This window comes from Conger conger, chromosome 5, assembly GCF_963514075.1.
Source record: "Conger conger chromosome 5, fConCon1.1, whole genome shotgun sequence".
NCBI classification, from domain to species: domain Eukaryota; kingdom Metazoa; phylum Chordata; class Actinopteri; order Anguilliformes; family Congridae; genus Conger; species Conger conger.
The window spans coordinates 56409612-56430633 of NC_083764.1; the positions used below are offsets into that span (position 1 = coordinate 56409612).

The window sequence follows — 21022 nt, forward strand, 5'->3', positions numbered from 1 at the left end:
ATTTCTAAAACTCATTTCAAAGTTATGTCCAATAGACGAGTATAAGCAGGAAGCAGACAGGTGTATTTGTACATTGACATTGTAGCCTACATATGTATCTGGATATACCACTTCAAAATACTTTATTACACTTCACATATGAGAAGTGTGCTGCGAAAATATAATTTGAGAATAACTTTCGTAATATGGGTCATGTACATATAGCTATGTTTTAAATATATGTTTTCAATTCTCGATAATGTCCAGTTATTTTAATTTGATATAGCCCACGTGAAATATCTGTGTTTATTTTGACAACATCCAATTTTGTTTTTGACTGAGCATCTACCAACACTACGGTGTTTATTATAGTGATTTACCTATGATCCGCTCGTTTCCGGCTTATCATGTCTTTAATCCCTCTATAGGCCTAATTGCACACAGGTATTGTTTGAGGTGGGACGCTCGCGCCAACACAAACGCCGCAAACGAGGAAGTGGAAGGTCCACATTCCAAACGTTTGTAGCGGAGGGGAGACACGCCCATGGCGTGGGACTGTAGGGTAGTTTGACGTTATGGGGCTTGGGCTACTCGCCTCGCTGACAACGGTTCCAGCGAATCGGATCCCACACGGCTGCTGCCAGAGAAAGCGGCAACAGGTTACAGCCATGTTATCTGAAGGTAAGCCTATCAATAAATCATTTCACCCGTCTAATTTATAATGTTAGGTAGATAGACTATGCGCTTTACAACTTTGAGCATGAAAAAAGTTGTATTGTGAATGTACAAACTAGTAGCTATCTGGATTGTGTTACTTTTGCGCGTTATATTTTCTGTTTTGTCTCGGTCTTCCCATGTAAGATAACACAAGTGATTTGATTAATACGGTTGACAGCACTACAGTGTGCGTAAGAACACACCACGTTGTGAGATTTATTTCTACCTTGATTTACTAACGAAATACTGAGATTAAAAATAGAATATACAGAATTTTGGCTGTTTAAATCTATGCTTAAGTTAGTCAACCTGGTAGGCTACTTGTTTGGTGTATTTGACCGTTGTGAAGGTGAGGCCGTGCATGTGTACCAGCATCACAGGTGTGGAGTAGCCTACGTGTACCCTATCCTCGGAAAATGATTTTGAGCTCATGGATAAAGTTAACACTTCGGCTATCTCTGAGGGGAAAACAGACTCAGGATAGGGTGTATAACTGTTCACATTGTTCCATAATGAGATCATCCCTGTCTGCAGCTACTTGGAAAAGGTCGAGCAAATTCCACTGGCAAGGAGGTTCATTTTCGACCTCCAGACGGTGCCTTTGAGTGTTTTAGCTAAGCCTTTGCAAAATGTTACTAAAACGAATAAGTTGATTAATTCCGTAATTAGATGGCTCCGATGCGCGCTCCTTATACCTCTATGAAACTTCCATAATGACAGGTCAGGATGTTCAGGCAGTTGCGTTTCCTGAAACTGAAGTCACCCTCAAACTTTGACACTAGCGGGTAGGCGTGAAGGCTGTGAATACACAGTGAATCATATAAGCATTCGACTTCGTTTGTTGCCATAGGAGACTGCCCTAAGCTCTGATTTATAGTTCAATCAAAGCCCCGTAGTTAGCGGCTTATCTCTCGAAACCAAACACCGCATGTATTCCCTTTTTTATTTCACAAGCCGCTCGTTTATTTTAAGTATCGAGTCGTATTTTAAACCCACTAAAATCGTTATTTGCGGCCAAAGGACAAAGTTGCGCGCTTGACTCCATCAGCCCATTTTTAACAAAGTAGAAAACATCCTATTGTGTCAGCTCCTGAAATCCATCCCTAAAATATTCATATTTCACAAGCCTGAAAAATAATGTTTTGTCTGTTGCATAAAGGATTTTGCTGGAGTGAAGAGATGTATTTCTTCAAACATGTATTTATTGCTCAGAAGCCCCCACCCCCACCTCCCCACTGTCCATCCACCTAATCAGGCACCCTGTGTCAGCTGATCCTGATAAACCATCAAACAGAGAGTCAGCTTAAACGACAGGGAAGTATCTGTCCCGGCTCGTGTGTGTGTGTGTGTGTGTGTATGTGTGTGTGTGTTTCCTGTGGCTGGGCGATGCAGTTTGGGGGTATAAGCACATTCCATCCCCTCTGTTTACTCGTCGATCATTGTAATCGCGGAGGAAGGGAGACCATGGAGGAAAGGGAGTGTGTCGCTCCAGCCTGGCTTAAACAAAGACATTTTAATCGCAGGCTATTCTCAACCAACGCACTTTAAAGCTGATGGACAGCACTCTCTTTTATAAAAGCATCACTCTTCACTGGGAAGAAGTTATTCATGTACACGTTGAAGGGCCTCCTTTGTTGCCCATGGTTTTGCTCTTTGTCATGTCATGTCAAAGTCTGAGAAAATAGCCACGAATATGTCTTTGAGCTATGGATTTTGAGATTGCTAGAACAGGGTAGTTTTGTAACACACTCTCCATCGATCATGCAAACAACAGGGCTATGTGGAGATAACCAGAACCACTTTGACTTTCAGTCACCACACCGTATGTACAACGTACATGTTAAATGTGAGATCAACTCTTACCTATTGGACTCCTATGTACTCTGTTACAGATGACTTCACCCTGAACATTTAGCTGATGATATGCAGTTATATATGGCATTCATTACACTGTAGGGTGATACAACATAAGGCCAGTGGCTACATATGTGATCACTGTGAATTGGATAATCATCATTGCATGGACTTCCAACCACTTCCTCCAGAACAGGGGAAATTATGTGCTGTTGTCTGTGTGTGTTGATTAGGGGTGGGACCGTTTACAAGAGTAAACAAATATTCTCAGGCAGCTTCTTAAATCTAGCCTAGGGTGGAGAAAACACTCAGCTATTCTTGGACTGCTTCTATAAAACAGCCTTTAGAATTAAATTAAAAAGAGTGCTCGAGTTAATGCAAGGATGAATCGGCTTGTAATTGTTTGGAGGAGACCGTAAAATGTGTCGCTGTTGAGGTAAGACCTTGCTCAGTCTTGTCTGTAAGCCCTTGTGTTGAGTCGATGTGCGATTACTTCGATCTGAGCCACCCATGGCCACAAAGAAGCCATTTCTGCCACAGAGTCACAGGAAATTTCCCACCTGACACACCTGTCCTACGGGCACTGTTGCTGTTCGGCTGACGCTTCCCAGCTAGCCACCTACATTTCTGGGTGTAGTCAAGAACACAGGTGGTCTGCCTGCTCCTGTCCCCAGTCTCATGACGTTTCCATGGCGATGGGCTGGGCGAGGCACAACGGCACGGGGGCCTGCGAGCGGTTGCCAGGCAGCGGTGGCTTGTTTACACCTGCACTGGGACCGGTACGGTAATTACAGTTGCCCAGGGGCCAAGCCTGGGGAAGCTTTGTACGGTCTGAAGGAACAGCAGAACAGAGAGGGTCAACAGCCTCAGTAAACATCACTATCACAAGGCCATTTGTAAATGAAACCACAGTGCTAGTCTCTTCCACTTGGCTTTGTGAGTAGCATAAGTGGTCATTTTTATTGGCTTGGGAACTTTTTATAGCCAAAGCCTGATGTTCATTTTTTATTTGATTTTGATTCACTGTTTTCTATACTGTTTGTGACTTACCTGTTCGTCTGTCAGCTTGGGAAATCTTTTTTTTAAACATTCACCTGAAAACAGTGCCAGCATTGTGCTGCTTTTTTCTTTGAGCATGCCATGGTATTCACCCTGAAATTACTCTCTCAAGTGCTTTGTCAGTGCTGCATTGTGAAACACAATACATGTTATGCTAAGACTTAAAACCAGCATTTCAGTTGCTGTGCACTCAAATGGCCAAGACATTAATAACCGTTTGAAGGGTAGATTTTTCTGAAAGTGTTTTCCAGAACTCCATTGCTTTGAGTCACCAGTTGTGATTGTTACATCAGCATGAGAATGTTCAGCCAAGGGTTAATGATGAACAGTAATGGCTGAAGTTGTATCTCTCTTTCTCCACTGTTCAGGGCTTGTGCTTCTCTGGTGTTTGCTGCTGTGTGCGATGGATGGAGGAGTGAGAGGGTGTGAGTGCCCAAGGGCGACCATTTTGGCTCAGTTTCCCAGCAGGCTACCTGCGGAAGCCTGCTGCCTGAACTACTCTGGCTCGACCTTCGGCAGTGTGACGTGGGCCTTGTTCTCTGAGGTGAGGAACCTGGAAGTCCTCGACCTGTCGGACTGTAACGTCACACACATCCCGGATGCCGCCGGTCTGCCAGCCGGGCTGAGGGAGGCGTATCTGGGCCGCAACGCGCTGAGAACGCTTCCCGAGGGCTTCCTGGCGAACGCCACCCAGCTCAGAGTGCTGGACCTGGGGGGGAACTTCCTGGAGAGGCTCCCGGACGACTTCCTGCAGGGCTCCAGCCATCTCCGGGAGCTGCGGCTCGACTCCAACCAGCTGTCCGTCCTTCCGCCCGGCGTGTTCCTGCCCGGCCTGCAGCGGCTGGAACTTTCCGGAAACTCCTGGGACTGCTCCTGCTCCCTGGTGGAGGAGCTGCAGGGGGGTCGCCGGGGCAACGAGAGCAGCTGGCAGGGCGTGGTGGGGAACCTCACCTGCGCCTCCCCCAACAGGCTCTCCGGCCAGAGCGTGTGGTCGGTGCGGTCGTCCGACGTGTGCCACATCCCCAGCCTCACCCTGCTCTTCATCCTGGTGCCGCTCGCCCTCCTCCTCGCCCTGGGGCTGTGCTGGTGCTGCGGGCGGAAGAAGAAGAGGAAGGAGGCCACCTTCCGGCCGGCCAAGTGGACCCCCGAGCCCACCGCCGTCACGGTAACCGGCCCCGCCGCGCCGCACCGGAACGGCTCGGAACACGAGCGGCGCCGGGGGCGACCCAAGACCCCCGAGGGAGCGGGGAAGATCGGGAGGGACGTGCTCCTGAGGAACCAGCTCATGTTCCGGCCCTCCTCCGACCTGCTCAGCAGCAGCAGGGACCTCTACGAGGAGGTGGAGGTCAAGCTGGGCTCCGTCGACTCCCTGGACCCGCCCACCTCCGAGGACCTCCCCCCGGCCCCCAGCCTGGAGTCCCAGGAGCGGCCGGAGAGCCAGGCGGAGGGCGACAGGACCGACCCGGAGACGGTGAGCGTCACTGAGGTCATGAAGGACTCGGCGGACCGGGAGAAGGCCTACCTGGCCCAGTCCACGGAGTACTACAGCCTGGTCCCCGGCATGGACCTGGAGGACTCTGACCACTGCGAGTACGAGAGTGTGGACCTGTCCTCGTGACCGGCCCCGGGCAGGGGCTCCGCCCACAGCTCCTCTCGGACCTTTACCGGACCGCTCCGGCCTCACGGCCGCGCCTGAACAACGCGTCCGTCACTGCGAGCTGTCCGTATTCTTCCCGGATTACAGACCGGGGTGGGTTTTTTAACGTGAAGTCTGGTTACGTGACGCTGAGTACCCACGTAGCAACTGGGGAAATCCAGGACTGAAATGTATATTGTTTGTCAATAAACTATTATTTTTGTTTAACTAATTTGTGAATTTGCTTCTCAAAATGTTTGACAAGTTTTATAACATTTTAATAGAATGCAGTTTGCGTGATGTCCTCTTACTATTAATCTATAGTTATGCTTGTTGCTCAAAAGCTATAAATATTAGATTTTCCAACAGTGAGATTCCCATTCTTGTTTGACTTGTTTGATTCTTGTTACTATGACAATGTTCTGTTTGTTGTCCATGTATTTATTTTGAACGAACTCACTTGCGTTTAAATACAATTGAAGTCAATCAGACTTATAAACTAAAACATCTTTCCGTATGAGTGAATGACATCAACTTTATGAGAATGTTATTTATTAAATATAATTGAAGGGAAATTTTTATAATTTTTATTGATATAAGAAAGTACAAAAATACACCAATATGAGGAATTGTTTTCTGTACTTTCTGACAATGATGTTATATTTGAGTTGATGTTTTTGATAATTTTATATAAAAAAAGAACATTAATATACAGCAATATTGTTGTCCACTACCCAACAATGACATAATTATTTCCCAGAATAGAAATAATCCAGTGATGTAGTGTTTTTACTTTTATTTTGACACAAAACCCCCTGAAACCCCTACGCTGAAATCCCCTCATTCATTGAAACTGTCAGGGCGTACCCCCTGCAGATATCATCTCCCTCCCAGATCAGACTAGCTCAGCTGCAGGAGACCAATGGAGAATGCTAATGGAGACAAGCTGCCATCCGTGCAGAGATCTGGGAGTGCACGGATTTCTGCTTAACGGCATGAAGCAACAAACCCACCAGTATCTTTCTACACCTGTATTGCCCCCCAAACCATACCCACACACGCACACAACCGCAGTGACCTCCGGAAAGCCCATGGCTGACCACACTCTTGCTCTACATTCTTCCGTACAGTGCCTTTGGGTTGAGATTTACAGAGAACTGTAAGCAGTGTTCGGGCAAACTTGTTAGCTAATTTGACTCTGAGGAAGAGGTGTGGAAGTTCCTGTAATTTAAAAATAACCCGGCTGCATTGTTGCGCACAGGAGTCCATTGTGGTCATCATTCTTTGCTTTCCATAGACACTCTTGCTCTGAATGTTGCGTATTTGCATCTTGGCAGACTCCTGAATGAAAGTTTTAATATGAAGTAAAAGAAACTGTAAAATGATACTTTTAAAAATAAATTGTGGTGTGTAGACGCTGAAGAACTGTAGTGTACTGTAGACATGGCTGACCCATGTGTGACCCATATTTCCATATGGCTCCAAAGTCAAACCTCTCAGTTTATACATCAACACATATTCTGCAAACCTCATCTAAACCTCTCCTTAATAAAATAATATTCTCATTAACTGTGCCTTTCCACAGCAGTGTTATAACAAGATAAGGGTCAACATCGTCACCTGTCGCATTAAAAAGCTATTAAAGAAAAAGCTATTAAACTATTAAAATTCTGTTGTTGTTTGTCGCTAATGAGTGAAGGTTATTTGCACCAGGGATTATACAGAGTTTAAAGACTGTTGAAGTACATGACAAACTTATGTGACTGACTACTATTTGCTGAAGGAACTGAACATTTTTTTATTTTACAGAGATTTTTTCATGTTACATCTTTGGAATGAGCAGTTATATGTACAGGTTTGTAAAGATATAGGGCAATAAATAAATATCTGTTTACTGCATTTTGAGTTTGCTTTAATTAAACTGGGTTGTGAAGTGATTTCAATATGATTATTATTGATGTGAATAATAACAATCATCAGTCATATACTGTCAATGCCCGTCTGGTATTCAATGTTCCCAGGCATTCACATGTCACCCCCCTGCTCAGCAACCTCCTCTGGCTGCCTGTTATGGCTCGCATCGTTGTGGTATGCAACTTTGGAAGTTGATGTATTCTTCAAGGGTTCCGATTATATCTGTATGGTTACACTAGGACTCGGAACTGTACTGTCCTCTCAGGTCCTCTTCGCACTTGTACTTGTGTTTGATCTGCACTTTGTTGTACGTCACTCTGGATAAGAGCGTCTGCTAAATGCCATGTAATGTAATAATGTAATGATGATATACATATATTTCAATATGGTGAACAGGAGTTGTGGCTGTGAAACGGAGAAAAGACTATTCACAGAGAGTCTGCTTCAATAGCTGTCCTGTAGGCATGTTCCCTGTGAACAAGCTGTACAGGCCTTGAGAGGACGGGGAGGTAAAGGCTCTTATTTCACCCCGGGTGAAAGTTTATAATTATGGCATTGGTTTACCTTCACTGGAACTGGTTCTCTCAGCTTGCTGTGGAACTGTGGAAGCTGATATCGGTGAGGCTACAGAGACACTGAACTTGGACGCTGAAAGTGTACTCACAATGAAGTGGTTGACTTGTACTTATACATTTTTGGGGGTCAGATATTACTCACCACTTTCCCCCTTCGTCTCTGCGTACCCCACTTTGGGAACCTCTAAGTTAACCAGTTTGGGAAGCACTAGGTTAAGCGATTCAACACTGCCTGTTAAAACAACCACTTAATCAAGTCTGAAGGGCAGCAGCCAGCATACTCCACGTTATGGCCCCTGGACTCTGCATTGTTGTACAGTGAGAGGGGGAAGGGGACCTGCCAGCATTAGATCTGGATTATCTGACTGGAGCTGTGCCGTCGACCCTGGGCCCTGCCCTTTTTCAGCAGGTACCGGGCCCACTGGCACTGAGAACTCCCATGAAGACCTGCCATTGTTCCCCTGTAACCGTGATCTGGGGGCTCCGCAGCCTCTCGCTCTATGCCACCTCTGTGTTCTCATAAAGAGCCTCTATCAGAGCGCACTTTCCCATCGCTACGCACAGGCTAAGTCTGGCCACGAGCATCCACCCGCCGAAATGCCAAAGGGCGACCAGAGGACTTTACCTGGTCTGAGGCGCGACTTTCGAAGAGAAAGGAATTATGGGAGTTTGACAGTAGATAATGGAGGCAGCTGCAGTATGCCACTTCTGTGTATTATCCTGCAGGAGAAGGCTGTGAATCGGCCTGTGTTATCACATAATTCGTTTTAGTTTCGTGTTAGGATATATGTTAGGATGTTATTATGCTAGTTAGAAACATGACAGTTACTGCATAATATTACTGTATTGTTAATGGCACAACATTGCAGAGGCAGGAAAGCATTGTTCACTCAGTGTCACAATCTTCCACGCACAATTTCAAAATAAACAGCTGTTTGTGAAGCCTGCACTTAAGATTACACAAACAGATACAAGTACTTGAAAGCAATACATATGATAAAGGGCATTTTAATTTTGTCAACACTTGGGATAAAGGAGCACTTGTTTGCACTCTTGCGATTGGCAGCACTGCAGTCGAGCCCAGAGAAACAATGCTCCCATGTTGTAAGCGCGGTAGCAAAACATGACCAGGACCTGTCCCCGAAATGAGCGGAACTGGGCAGCGAGTCAAAGTTTCCTGTAAGTTTCTTATAAGGGGTTAGAGAGGACACCGAAAGCCAAGTTTGCGCTTTAGAGCCCCCTGGTGTTCATGGAGTGCAACAACACAGACGCAAATTAATTCCTGTTAAATAAGGGGAAGATAGGTTGTGATGGAGATAGCGCACGCCTGATTTACGTGTCTTCTAAAGTGAACTAGCATACAACTTCTATAATTTGTTCCATTTAGTGACTGTAAAAAGAGATGGTAAAGCTTCTCCATTCCTGCTGTTCCAGGACTCCGTTAATGGTTGAGATTGCTGTGAGTTACAACTATTTATTTTTATTTAAGAGACAATAAATACCTTTTTGAATTCCATGAAAAGTGACAGTTTGATAGATAGCAGCCGTAACAGTCTGGTACTTCCTCAAACCTAAAGTAGGCCTACAATCAACATCGCATAGTTTTCTGTCAGTTAATAGTTGTCAGATTTAAAAGAAAACCTGCCATGATGGAATCCAATATCTGACAATGAGTATACACCATTATGTAACATAAACCTAATGCACTATGCCTAAATATGAAACCAAAATAGCTGTTATCACTCAGAAATTTGATACTTTTGAATCAGTGAATATATGTATATTGCACGCATTGCAAAATATGTATCTCATCCTTCTCAAAATATGTTTTTTATCTCAAATTTCTGAAGTAGTAGTATCTTCAGCTGCTTAAAGTGCCATACTTCATTTACACGCTGAGCGACATGAAACACAAAGCCAGGTATGACATCGCACTATTGTGTGTTGTTGTCACTTTTTTGGGCTTCTTTTGTTAGATTTTTTTAAGATATACTGACTTTTTATCAACTCAAACAGTCAATCAAAATGTATTTTGCCTGAACTCTTGCTATTAATGGGGAAAACGAGTGACGCACAATCAAGCACTCTGCATCATCAGAAAATAGCTTAATCACGTGTGCGAACACGTGACAAATGCTGGCAGAGACATAATGGAGTCACAGCGCAGGGTTATACAACCCAGGATCAATACATCATGCCTTTAAGCAAAGCCAGAATTAGCCTGGGCCGGGTGAGAAAGCTGACAGGTACACACAGTAAACCTGGGCTCCAACAAAAGAGGAAGTGTTCCCACAGGAATTCAAACTTCACACAGTTACTGCAACAATAGCCCTATTCTCACTTACTCCCAGGTTTTCCAAGTTTGTGTTCCTGTATTTATTTACAGTGGCTTCAGAATGTATTCAGACTTTCTTTCACACTTTAAATGGATAGGATTTTTGCCCACCAATCTAAACTCAATAACCCATAATGACTCCAATCAAGTCCTAGACACAGCTCAAGGATAATTAAAGAAAACAGGATGCACCTGACCAAAATTTGGAGTGCTGCAGCAAAGGGTCTGAATACTAATGTTAATGAGAGATTCAAGTTTGGGATTTTTCATTAATTTGTAAAACAATTCTAAATATATTAATGGCATTTGGCAGATGTTCTTATCCAGAGCAATGTACAGTTGAATAGACTAAGCAGGAGACAATCCTCCCCTGGAGCAATGTGGGGTTAAGGGCCTTGCTCAAAGGCCCAACAGTTGTGCAGATCTTATAGTGGCTACACCAGGGATTGAACCACCGACCTTGTGGGTCCCAGTCATTTACCTTAACCACTATGCTACAGGCAGCCCCGAAATGCTTTCATTTTGTCATTATGGGTTTAGAAGTAGCTTTTCCAAATGGGAAGAAAAGGGCCAAATACAGGGATTATAGATATCTTATAATAAGAAAATAGTAAAAATAATTAATTAATTCATTAAAATTTAAAAAGATTTAAAAATATTTACATCTGTAATTAAGTATTCTTATTTTCTCAAGTCTTCTGTAAGTCGGCAATGTTCCAGAAAGATGATAGACTCCAACTTCTATGGCTGAAATTGTGATGCAAGCATTTTCAGCCAACACCAACATGCCCTTCACTGAGGTTTCACAAACCCACTAGATATTGACAGTGGAGGAACATTTTTTACAACACCTGAGGGTTCCAAGCCCATAAATTAGAGCGATTGAGGACAGAGGCTGCGAGAGAGAGGGAAATAAAAAGGGGAGAGATAAAAGGAGAAGTGAAGAAAGAGCTCCCTTTCTCAGGCCCGAGAAGCGGAGCGGACGCAGAGGTGGACGGCCGCCTGGCAGGTAAGAGAGATGACATCACAGGGGCTACATCTGGGAACCATCACGCCTCTCTCGCCCCAAATACGAGGTGTGGTATCCGTGGCGATCAGCCAGCCGCCACTCAAATAGGAGGAATAATGCTGTGCTGACGCTATCATGCTTTCATCTGAGAGCCAAAAGGCAGAGGTGCAAATTAAATGGATCGAGCACTTAATAGTCACGGCACCATCGACATGTCTTCTGTAATTTATAAAGACAACTGTACTCAATGAGCAGATTGTGTACATGGACTCTCAATAAGTTTTTTGTTTTTTTTCACTCTTATTGGCAGCCATTTTGTGCTCCTGTACACTGCACTTGCTGACGTGAGCCATGACCGTCTCCTACACTCTTGAGGTGGCGAATGCCAAGTTTGGGGGCTTCTCCAAGCTGCTGTTCAGGTGGAAGGGAAGCATCTACAAGCTGCTGTACAAGGAGTTCCTGCTCTTCAGTGGGCTGTACTGCATCTTCAGTGTTATGTACAGGTAAGATGGGGTTATATTACCTAACTGGATCCATGTGTGGTCCTGTGACATTATTTAATTTTATTCACAAAGAACAAGAAGATACATAAGAATTACTTTTTGTTTTTTTTTCCTGTGAATTCTGCAGATTCTTTCTGACCCCAAAGCAGCAGGAATTGTTTGAGCTGACAGCCATTTACTGCGACCAGGTCAATAATCTTATCCCCATGTCATTTGTATTAGGTAAGGCAAAGCTAAAACAATCCTTGATTGTTGATTGCTGCAACTATTATACTATAAGTATGCAACTATTCTGGAAAATGATTTTGCTGCATCTATCCACGTTATTATACAAGAGATAATAATACAATACAATGAATTTCAGGATTCTACGTGTCCCTGGCCTTTAACCGTTGGTGGGGTCAGTACACCAGCTTCCCGTTGCCGGACAACCTCATGATGGCGGTGTCGGGGAACGTCCACGGGACGGACGAACGGGGGCGCTTGCTGCGACGTACGCTGATGAGATACGCCAACCTGTCCTCGGTCCTCATCCTCCGCTCCATCAGCACGCGCGTGCGCAGACGCTTCCAGAGCCTGGACGACGTCGTGGAAGCGGGTGATAACACGTGGATTAGTTTGAAGAACGCCTTTTCATGAACGCAATAGAATATATGCAATGATGTTTATACGGAATTGCTAGGCAGGGTGAATTCGGTGGCGTGGTTAGGGAATTGGACCTTTGGCTTGACACGTTTCCTGAACTCTTTCTGCAAATATGCTATAATTGCTTTTTACATGGAAGATAGACTGTAGCCCTGGATAAAGGATTTGCTAAGCAAACAGATAACTAACCAACACATTCAAATAGGTATACAATATAGGCTAGTAGAATTGTTTTTTAAGCGGGCTGCACCTTAATAAACGAAAATAGGCTTACTACAAATTGTGTAATTAAAACGTCTGGCTAGTCTGTATTATTTATTTGTCCATATATTAATTCATATATCTAATTAAGTTAATAGCATATTGCACAGATTGTGCTCATTCCTTGCCTCAGGAGCCTACACAGAATTTAAGTGTACACTATAATCTGGTTCCTTTCTTGCTTGTGTAGATTTTGTAAGGCTGTTGCCAGGTTACTCACACCTACCATTCTTTGACACACAGGCTTTATGACGCGAGAAGAGAAGAAGAAACTGGATAACTTGTATTCTGACTTCAACAAGTACTGGATGCCGCTGACGTGGTTTTCCAACCTGGCAGCCCAGGCACGCAAGGAGAGGAGAGTGAGGGACGACATCGCCCTGAGACTGCTCATGGACGTACGTTAACCTTCTGTATTTACTGGCCATTTTGTGTGAGCACTACATTTGAAAAATCTGATTTATACCATTTCAAATAAATATAGGTACAGCAGAGGCACATTTCTGTTATCTAAGGGGAAAAAATGTACCCTCAAATAGTACCCTAATGTTCTAAGTATTGCTGGCAATAGGTACAATTCTATGTACCTTTAGGGTACCACTCCAGTGACAAGATTTTCTACCTGCGACATTCGAAAGGAAACATTCTTTGTGACTCCCATGTATTGAACTACAGTGCTGTGTCTCCTTCCTTCTTGTCCCTCAGGAACTGAATAACTACCGAGGCAAATGCAGTATGCTCTTCCATTACGACTGGATCAGCATCCCGCTCGTGTATACGCAGGTAACAGCAGGCCTTCCACTTACCTGAAATGGGGTGGAAGCTTCACTCTTTGAAAGCGTCTGGTAATATCCAGCTCACGCCTTGGGTTACTGCTTTTGAGTTACTTTAAAAGCATACTTTGTTTGACAAATTTTCAATTTGTTTGTTATAAAGGGATACTTCAAAGTAAAGTAAGTAGAAAATGTGTTGTCCTTAGATACAGAGCTGTCAAAGACAGTTTGAGAGGGTTTGTCCCATCATGGAAAAGTGGTTGGACAGGGCAAGTTGTGCCGTCATTGTTTTGTTGCACATGATTTATGAAGTGAAAATCGTACCACTTAACATGGTTTAATCTGAAATAAACACAACCGTATCCCCCTTCTGACTCATACCCAAGTGAACATGTTGACTGCAGGTGGTCACGCTGGCCGTGTACTCATTCTTCACCTCGTGCCTGATTGGACGGCAGTTCCTGAACCCCGCTAAAGGATACAAGGGTCACAGCCTGGACATGTACATCCCTGTGTTCACTCTGCTGCAGTTCTTCTTCTATTTCGGCTGGCTCAAGGTAGGACGCACGTTATTTCACAAAGCAGGGTTACGGAGTTAGTTGGAAAATTGTGCGGAGTAAAAACCCGGAACAGCTCTTTTAACTGCAATCCATGTTCCAGGTTTGGGAGGGTTCTGGGTTTTTTCAGTGCTGTTATCCGGCTAACTCAATGTTCCTGCATTGTGAAACGCCACTGGCCTCATTTTCAGCGGAAAGCTTGTTTTGGGGTTTAATTATTTAAACAGGGAGGGCTTTGTTCAATGTCTTTAATAGGTCGGAGAACTGATCATCAATCCTTTTGGAGAGGATGACGATGATTTTGAAACAAACCAGCTGATTGACCGAAACTTCCAGGTCAGTGGTGATAATATATGTGCTTGTAAAGATTGTACGTTGGTCTGGATAGGAACGTCTGCCAAATGACTGTAATGTAAATATTTTATCTCAAAGCCATAATTCTAATGGATTCTAAGTTGTGCTTCATTACAGTACAATATTTGGTTTTTTGGTTTTTTTTCCGGGGTGGGATAGGTGTCCATGCTGGCTGTTGATGACATGTACCAGAACCTTCCACCCAGTGAGAAGGACAAGTACTGGACGGAGGAAGGCTTCACAATCCCTTATAGCCTGGCCACAGCCACCGAGACCCTAAAGCCTTTCATGGGGTCCACCTACGACATGAGGTGCAGCCAATGCCTTTTGCCTCTTACACGCTTTCTCACATCAATCACGAGATACTCGTAAAAGCAAATTATGGGTGTCTCTGTGGCGCAGCCTGTAGAGCACTGACCGCATGCTCATCGCGAGCTGCGACATCGGCGGTTCGAATCCGACCATCTGACATTTGTTGCATGTCTTTCCCTCTCTCTCGCTCCCACTCTTCCTGTCTCTCTATACTATATACTGTCCAATAAAGCTGAAAAAGGCCTAAAAGAATTTTTAAAAAGCAAGTTATGTCTTCTTCAGTCTGAATAGCTGAATGTTTACAACAAGATGTCACAGTGAATTGGTCATACTTGGGTGCAAACCAAGAATCCTTTTAAAATAACTTTGGGTAGGAGTTCATCTTTTGATCTTGAGAATGGGAATGGGTGTGTTACTAATACATGCCATTTATTCTTTAAATTACAAATATTTACGAGCCATTAGCCTTTCTGCACACTCAAGGTTTTACTTTGTTTGGGAAGTAAAATTGTGTTTACACATTGCCTGTTTCTAATATTGAAAGTCACACAAAATTGAGAATGTACATTCTGAAACTGCATAAATGAGTGTTAATGGATGCGGGGATAACGATCGTTTCTTAGAGAGCTTTTTCATGATTGACTCATTAGCAAACTCATTCCTAGTCATGGGTGAAATCCAGACCAGCATTTTAAACACCTACCAATTGATAATTGGGGAGGAGTGTTTATATTTGTTCATTAAAGCAGCAATTTGTTCACTCGAGCATTTAATGACTTTGGAAAGAGTCGTGGAGTAGCATTAATCCACTCGAGAAGCACAGCGTGCAGACATAATTAAGGGAAGAAAAAAGGAACAGTGACATTCCAGTGCCATATTGGCCACGTTGTCTCAGGAGGTAAGAGCAGTCGTTTCAAGAACAGGGTGGTGCAGCCTGGGTCTATGAAGGGCACCTACTCGATTTGCCGCCTTCCAGAACATAAAAATGCAAAGACATTTCACTTGAAAGAATCTGGTGTTCAGGTTCAGGGCTAACATGCTGTGCTGCTCAAACAGGGGGAGTGAGGTCTCCTTGCAGCTACGGACCATAGAGACACCCGTGACCCCAGTGACCCCGACGCCAAAGGACCAAACAGAGCTCCACTTCCCCGTCCCCACCTTCCCAGCAACCGGGCACCAGAACAACATCCCAGGAAGCCAGGGGCTACAGCTGCTGCGGCTCCGCGCAGAGAGCAGCACTCCCGAACGGGAAAAGTCAGAATCTATAAACGAGGAAGACGCGAAGATGTTAAGCTGAAAGAAGAAACCGGCCATCTCTGTAGAACCCAGAAAACTAAAGGCCTTGGGGTACTGCCATCTTTCTGCTGAAACCAGAGTGAAGCCTGAAGTGATCATTTATATGGGCAAATAATGTTTAATGTAACTTTCAGGTTGACAAGACTACTGTAGTAGGAACTACTGGTCTAATATATATTGATCGAAACACATGGGGCAAAACATCCAGAGGAAGTCATAGAATTTATTTAAAACAATTTTATTAATTTTAGAATTCCCCCATTTTATTTTAAATCAAAGTTAATCCAGAACTTGTAAATTACCCACATCCAAGTCAAGCATGAACTTTCAAAGGCTGTAACTCCTAGCATAGGATCTAGCAGTAAAATAGACCAAAAAACAATTGAGAATACTGTTGCAACTATCCAAAAAACAGTCACTATGATTAATTTCAAGTTTGATGTAAAGTGTTGAAAGAATTGCCATGATTAAGTGTGCTCACACTAGCATAGAAAACAAACCTATAACCTAAGTTCAAGTGTAAAGCCTCCAGCTTGGCAATGAGTTACTGTGTGGAAGACATGTACACAGATACAGCACTCAGCCCACCTGGAAGGTGGTTTGGGTTGAGCTGCTGTATCTGAGCTTTGATCTAGGAGGCTGTAACCAGTTGAGGTAGCACTGCTGACCAGCTGCCCAACCTTCTCAACCCTCCACATTTCATGTACAAATTGCCAATAAACTTGAACAATGTAAATAAAACTCGACTTTGTGCTGTACTTGGTTGGAAATTCAACAGAAGCCACATTCTAAGCATAACATACCCCAACAGTGTAAACGCAACATTTCACAGAGCAGTGGTCCTTGGGAGACTGGGTCTGCTGGCTTTTGTTACAAGAATGAATAGATGAGTCACCTCACCCGAGTCTCAATCGGGAGATTTTAAAATGAACAAAAACCAGCAGACAGTAGCTCTCCAGGACCAGGGTTGGAGACTAGTTAGAGGTTGCGATTCCTGCAACTCGACAGGTTTCCACCAGCCAACAGAACACACAAGACAAAAATTGAGATTAAAACGCTTTATTAATCCAATAGTTTGCACTACATTAAAATACTTACATTTCTTCAATCGGTCCCCGTCAACACCAACATTAGCAATGGATTCTAATACTCAATCAAGTTTAAGGTGTTCTCAGCCTTCGAAAGGGAGGAGCCAGTTGTCTAACGCAGCCCTTCTGCAAACTGAGGTTGATCTAGCACCGGAATGAGACTGATAAGCCCATGGAGAGGGCCAACCGGTCACTTAGCAGTGCGGAGCTGTTCAGCTCCGGGGTCCACAGAACCCATAACAAAAAGGAGACGGGACGCATGGAATGGGGGAGCATTTTTGTAGATTTTATTGGCGTGGTATCAAACTTCTCTATACACTTTATTTGCCTTTCTTGGCCTTGATCTTCCTCAGGTAGAACTCCAGCTCCTTGCCTTCCAGGATGTAGCCGTCAGCTCTGCCACACTGTCCGGGCCTGGAGGCGATGCAGCCTGGGGGAGGGAGACACCACGGGCGTTAATTAACCAGTCCGTCTTCACTCTTCATTTAGCAGTCACTGCAGGCCGCTCCTGAGGGCTACCTCAATGGGGGGACAGCCCCTAATACAGGGGTGCCCAACCCGGTTTCTGGAGGTCTACCATCGCGTAGGTGCACTCCAGCCCTAACAAGCACCTCATTCAGCAGTTAGATCTCGTTTATCTGTGCGTTTAGTAGAATTAAGTGCAGAAAATGTAAGGTTAAAATGAAAACCTAAAAGATAAGATTTCCAGGAACAGGGTTGAGCAGCCCTCCCCAAAACCTTCAGCGCTGGGAAACTCAACTAGGGTAAAGGTCCGTCTTCATCAGAAACATAAAAGGCTCATCGCAGAGGATTCAGTAGCAGAACTGGATAGAATTTCATCACTTGAAGATTTGGAGTTCCCAGACAAATATGCTTTTGATTTTAAGGTGACTGCTTGGATGATTCAGATGTGTTTGGGCTCAGAGAACTATGCATTTCCGACATTGAAGTTGAAGTTTTAAACATGAGACCTGTGCATTTTTAAGCAGTATTTATAATGTACTGATTACATTTTGGCTGGAATGTTTATGTACTTTGCATGAACATTCAGGACAAATTTCAGTATTTAAGGCACAAGGACTGGACAGATCTCTCGGGAGGGAGCAGGCACTCACCGAGCAGCTTTCCTTGCTGGAACTGCTCTTCCAGAAGAGTGCTGATCTTGCAGGTCTTCTTGCGCTCGTCAAATTTCTTCTGGATCTTCTTCGACCTTTTCTTATTCAGGACCTCCTCCTCTTCAGGAGTCTGAAATGAGCCACATTCAGTCAGGCCTGGGCATGATGGACATGCGTATCAGCCAACAGAATTACACTGGGACAATATCCTAGAAAAGAAATGCTAGCCATTTTATTACACACATCTTTAACACCAGGTAAATCTTAATCTTAGTCTTTCTCAGAGTCTTAATCTCATCGCTTAGATTCAGTAGCAGAACTGGACAAAGTTATCCTCACAGAAAGACTCAAGATCACTTCAATCGCTCTAAAAAGGTGAAAAACTAAAGCCTCGGGACGTACCAGCTTGGCTCCCTTCTTGCGGCCGAGAGGGGTAGCATAGTGGGCCTCATACCACTGCCTGTAGGGGGTGCTGTCGACAAGGACGATGCAGTTCTTCACCAGCGTCTTCGTTCGTACCAGCTCATTGTTGGAGGCATTGTACACCACGTCAATGACCCTGGTCTTACGAGTGCAGCCTGCAAACAAATAATCACACTTAAGTAACATATCCTGTTAATACACACACCAACCTGGCAAATGATCCTTAGCGCAACATTCCGGTACAAGGTAGCATACATAATGCATGTACTTACTACACCAAACAATATGCACACACAAAAGTAGGCCTAAAGCCACCCTTTTGCTCTGAATATTGCCATTATTCAATCTCCATTAGTCTTCCTCAGAGTCTCAAATCACATCACTTGCATTCAGTAGCAGAACTGGACAAAGTTATCGTCACAGAAAGACCAGCTGTAGAGATTTCCCCAAAAGCAAGTAGCCCTGTAGCACATGCAAGCCAAACAGGCTCGTTTTAACACCAGCAGCCAAATGGGAGGCCATGTGTCACGTAACCAAACTCACTAGCTGATGGACTCACTCACATTCTGAACCCCATGAGAAGTTGCCGACGTCGAGCCTCAGAGCACGGTATTTCTTGTTTCCACCACGGACTCTCACTGTATGGATACGGCGAGGACCAATCTGAGGAAAACGCAGACAATTAGCGTAACATGCGTTTCAGAAAAACAAGCTAAATCGGTTTGATTTAGCAGCTCTTATCCACAAGTCAACACTACTCTAGACAACTAGAAATTTAAAAGTCCTATTCCTTAACAGTTATACTGCAGAGCATATAATTCTAAATATAAAAATTGTATTGGCCAAAAACATGCTTGAGCACATTTACACCAATAACGATAACAAATTTCCAAACACAGGAGGCTTAGTACATCACGGCAATGTGTCAGTGTAACTATGACAAATCCTAGCATTGGTAGGCCAAACGCATTGACCAAAACGGTCAAAACAAAAACCTACCTAAGGTAACGTTCTCATCATCCACATTGCACGTGATAGAACACAATTAAACGCTGATCCTAGATGTAGCGTGCAAAACACGTGGTGTTACCGTCCCAACTTTACCTTGGTGTTCGCGGGAGGGCGTCCCAGTTCATACTTTCTTTTCTTATGGTAGGGCTTCCTTTTCCCACCGGTCTTGCGGCGCTTATGCCAGTTGTCCCTGGAGATACCTGGCAGAGAGTTAAACAGAATAAGTCAAACAACCGCACAACAGGGCATCCAACGCGATCTCGTCGTACGGTGTTCAGAGTGTTCAGTTCTCCAAGGTGTTTATCCGCATATTAACATCGGATTCAGCAAAAAGAGATTCATCATTTACACTCAGCTCACCATTATACAGTCACCAATTCCCTTGTTAGCTAGAGAAGCATCACCGTTTAGCCAAGTGCTGCTCCGCACGAGATGCTACATTTAACGTAAGGCTGATCTATCCCAAGTCAACATTTCAAGCTAGCTAGCTGAACCGTCATTACGATTTGTCTGACTTTTTTACTGGCAATTTGCAGTAAAACTTCGGCTCCACATCTAAGCATGGTAGTACGCAAACCCCTGCATAATTAGTTAATATTTTCCTATCTATTCAAACAATTGTTAGTTAGCCATCTCCCATTTAATTCAAGCATGGCAAACCTGCGGCCCTGACGACTAGCAGCAGTATGACTGAAATAACATAAGCTCGCGGCAGTTTCGCAAAACAAACGACAAATAAACCGGTTGGTTATACGGTTTCCATTAAACACAGAAATGTGGCTACTGATCCGTATTTACACCAAAAAGTAACCTTATCCAAATAATGTATTAAATAAATATTTTATCGCCACAGAAAACTCATGCGAGCAGCCATCTTGAGACGTAGGTAGCCCTCAAAGATTTTAGAACATCAAAACAAAATAACAATTAATAATGAAAACCCTGCAATACTGAAATAAACACGTTCATTATATTTCTATTAAACCTTTGTCCCATTTTAAATACCATATTCCCACTGTTAAGATGAAGATGAGCACAGATTGTCACACCGACGACTCCAAAAAGAACGTACCCATTCTCAGGCGCTGGCTAGAAAGAGGAAGCGCAAAGGCTCACGGGCAGGTTTCAAGCGACCGTACATCGCGAGTAATAACGAGAAGTCACTGCGTGGCAAAAATAGGACGGAAATTAGTGACAATGCGTGGCGGAAATTAAATGTGTTTGCGTGTTAAATTGAAGTACATTTATCGGACTGGATGTTGTTTTCTTTTTAGTTTTCAAACCAAGGAAACCGATACAAATTCATTCATCACATTATTCAATACAATGCATTATAGTTTTAGAATTCCATTATTCTATCGTGGTATTTTACTGAAGCGCAATGATATACAGGTGCAAAATGGCTTTGATCATCCGTTTTTGGAGTTGCGTCCACTGATAATCTAGCAAGGGACATGGAGAAAATTAAGGTGTCTGGAATTAGAATTTAGATTTCGACTGTGCTGGAGTTGCCAGCCTAATTTCATAATCCCAGTCTGATTTATACATTAAATTACTAACTATTGCATAGCCCAGCAATGCCTTCAACAATGTTTCTCAAGATCAT

The 21022-nt window shown here is 43.9% G+C and overlaps 3 protein-coding genes and 6 non-coding genes across 9 annotated transcripts; 2 read left to right on the top strand and 7 right to left on the bottom strand.

Annotated features, from left to right (window-relative positions):
• Positions 1-444: 444 nt before the first annotated feature.
• si:ch211-106k21.5 (leucine-rich repeat-containing protein 55) lies at positions 445-7144 on the top strand. The gene is made up of 2 exons (XM_061243470.1): positions 445-660; positions 3978-7144. The coding sequence occupies exons 1-2, from the start codon at positions 555-557 to the stop codon at positions 5225-5227; spliced, it is 1356 nt and encodes a 451-aa protein (XP_061099454.1). The 5' UTR covers positions 445-554; the 3' UTR covers positions 5228-7144.
• A 4285-nt stretch (positions 7145-11429) lies between these two features.
• On the top strand, positions 11430-15780 carry best4 (bestrophin 4). The gene is made up of 9 exons (XM_061242730.1): positions 11430-11581; positions 11709-11803; positions 11946-12179; positions 12731-12885; positions 13193-13270; positions 13665-13817; positions 14073-14153; positions 14331-14539; positions 15540-15780. Exons 1-9 carry the CDS (start codon positions 11430-11432, stop codon positions 15778-15780), a joined length of 1398 nt encoding a protein of 465 aa, XP_061098714.1.
• Positions 15781-16346: 566 nt separating this feature from the next.
• On the bottom strand, positions 16347-16474 carry LOC133129888 (small nucleolar RNA SNORA47). The gene has a single exon (XR_009708888.1). It is a non-coding gene; the product is annotated as a small nucleolar RNA SNORA47 (small nucleolar RNA).
• Positions 16475-16942: 468 nt separating this feature from the next.
• LOC133129883 (small nucleolar RNA SNORA35) lies at positions 16943-17073 on the bottom strand. Its single transcript, XR_009708884.1, has one exon. It is a non-coding gene; the product is annotated as a small nucleolar RNA SNORA35 (small nucleolar RNA).
• Positions 17074-17132: 59 nt separating this feature from the next.
• LOC133128166 (small ribosomal subunit protein eS8) lies at positions 17133-20577 on the bottom strand. Its single transcript, XM_061241494.1, has 6 exons — positions 20489-20577; positions 19510-19616; positions 18969-19068; positions 18385-18560; positions 17983-18112; positions 17133-17297 (listed from the first exon to the last, which is right to left on the bottom strand). The coding sequence occupies exons 1-6, from the start codon at positions 20490-20492 to the stop codon at positions 17188-17190; spliced, it is 627 nt and encodes a 208-aa protein (XP_061097478.1). The 5' UTR covers positions 20493-20577; the 3' UTR covers positions 17133-17187.
• LOC133129867 (small nucleolar RNA SNORD38) lies at positions 17644-17716 on the bottom strand. Its single transcript, XR_009708868.1, has one exon. It is a non-coding gene; the product is annotated as a small nucleolar RNA SNORD38 (small nucleolar RNA).
• On the bottom strand, positions 18259-18326 carry LOC133129866 (small nucleolar RNA SNORD38). Its single transcript, XR_009708867.1, has one exon. It is a non-coding gene; the product is annotated as a small nucleolar RNA SNORD38 (small nucleolar RNA).
• On the bottom strand, positions 18762-18831 carry LOC133129865 (small nucleolar RNA SNORD38). The gene has a single exon (XR_009708866.1). It is a non-coding gene; the product is annotated as a small nucleolar RNA SNORD38 (small nucleolar RNA).
• Positions 19325-19432, bottom strand: LOC133129868 (small nucleolar RNA SNORD46). The gene has a single exon (XR_009708869.1). It is a non-coding gene; the product is annotated as a small nucleolar RNA SNORD46 (small nucleolar RNA).
• Positions 20578-21022: the final 445 nt, after the last annotated feature.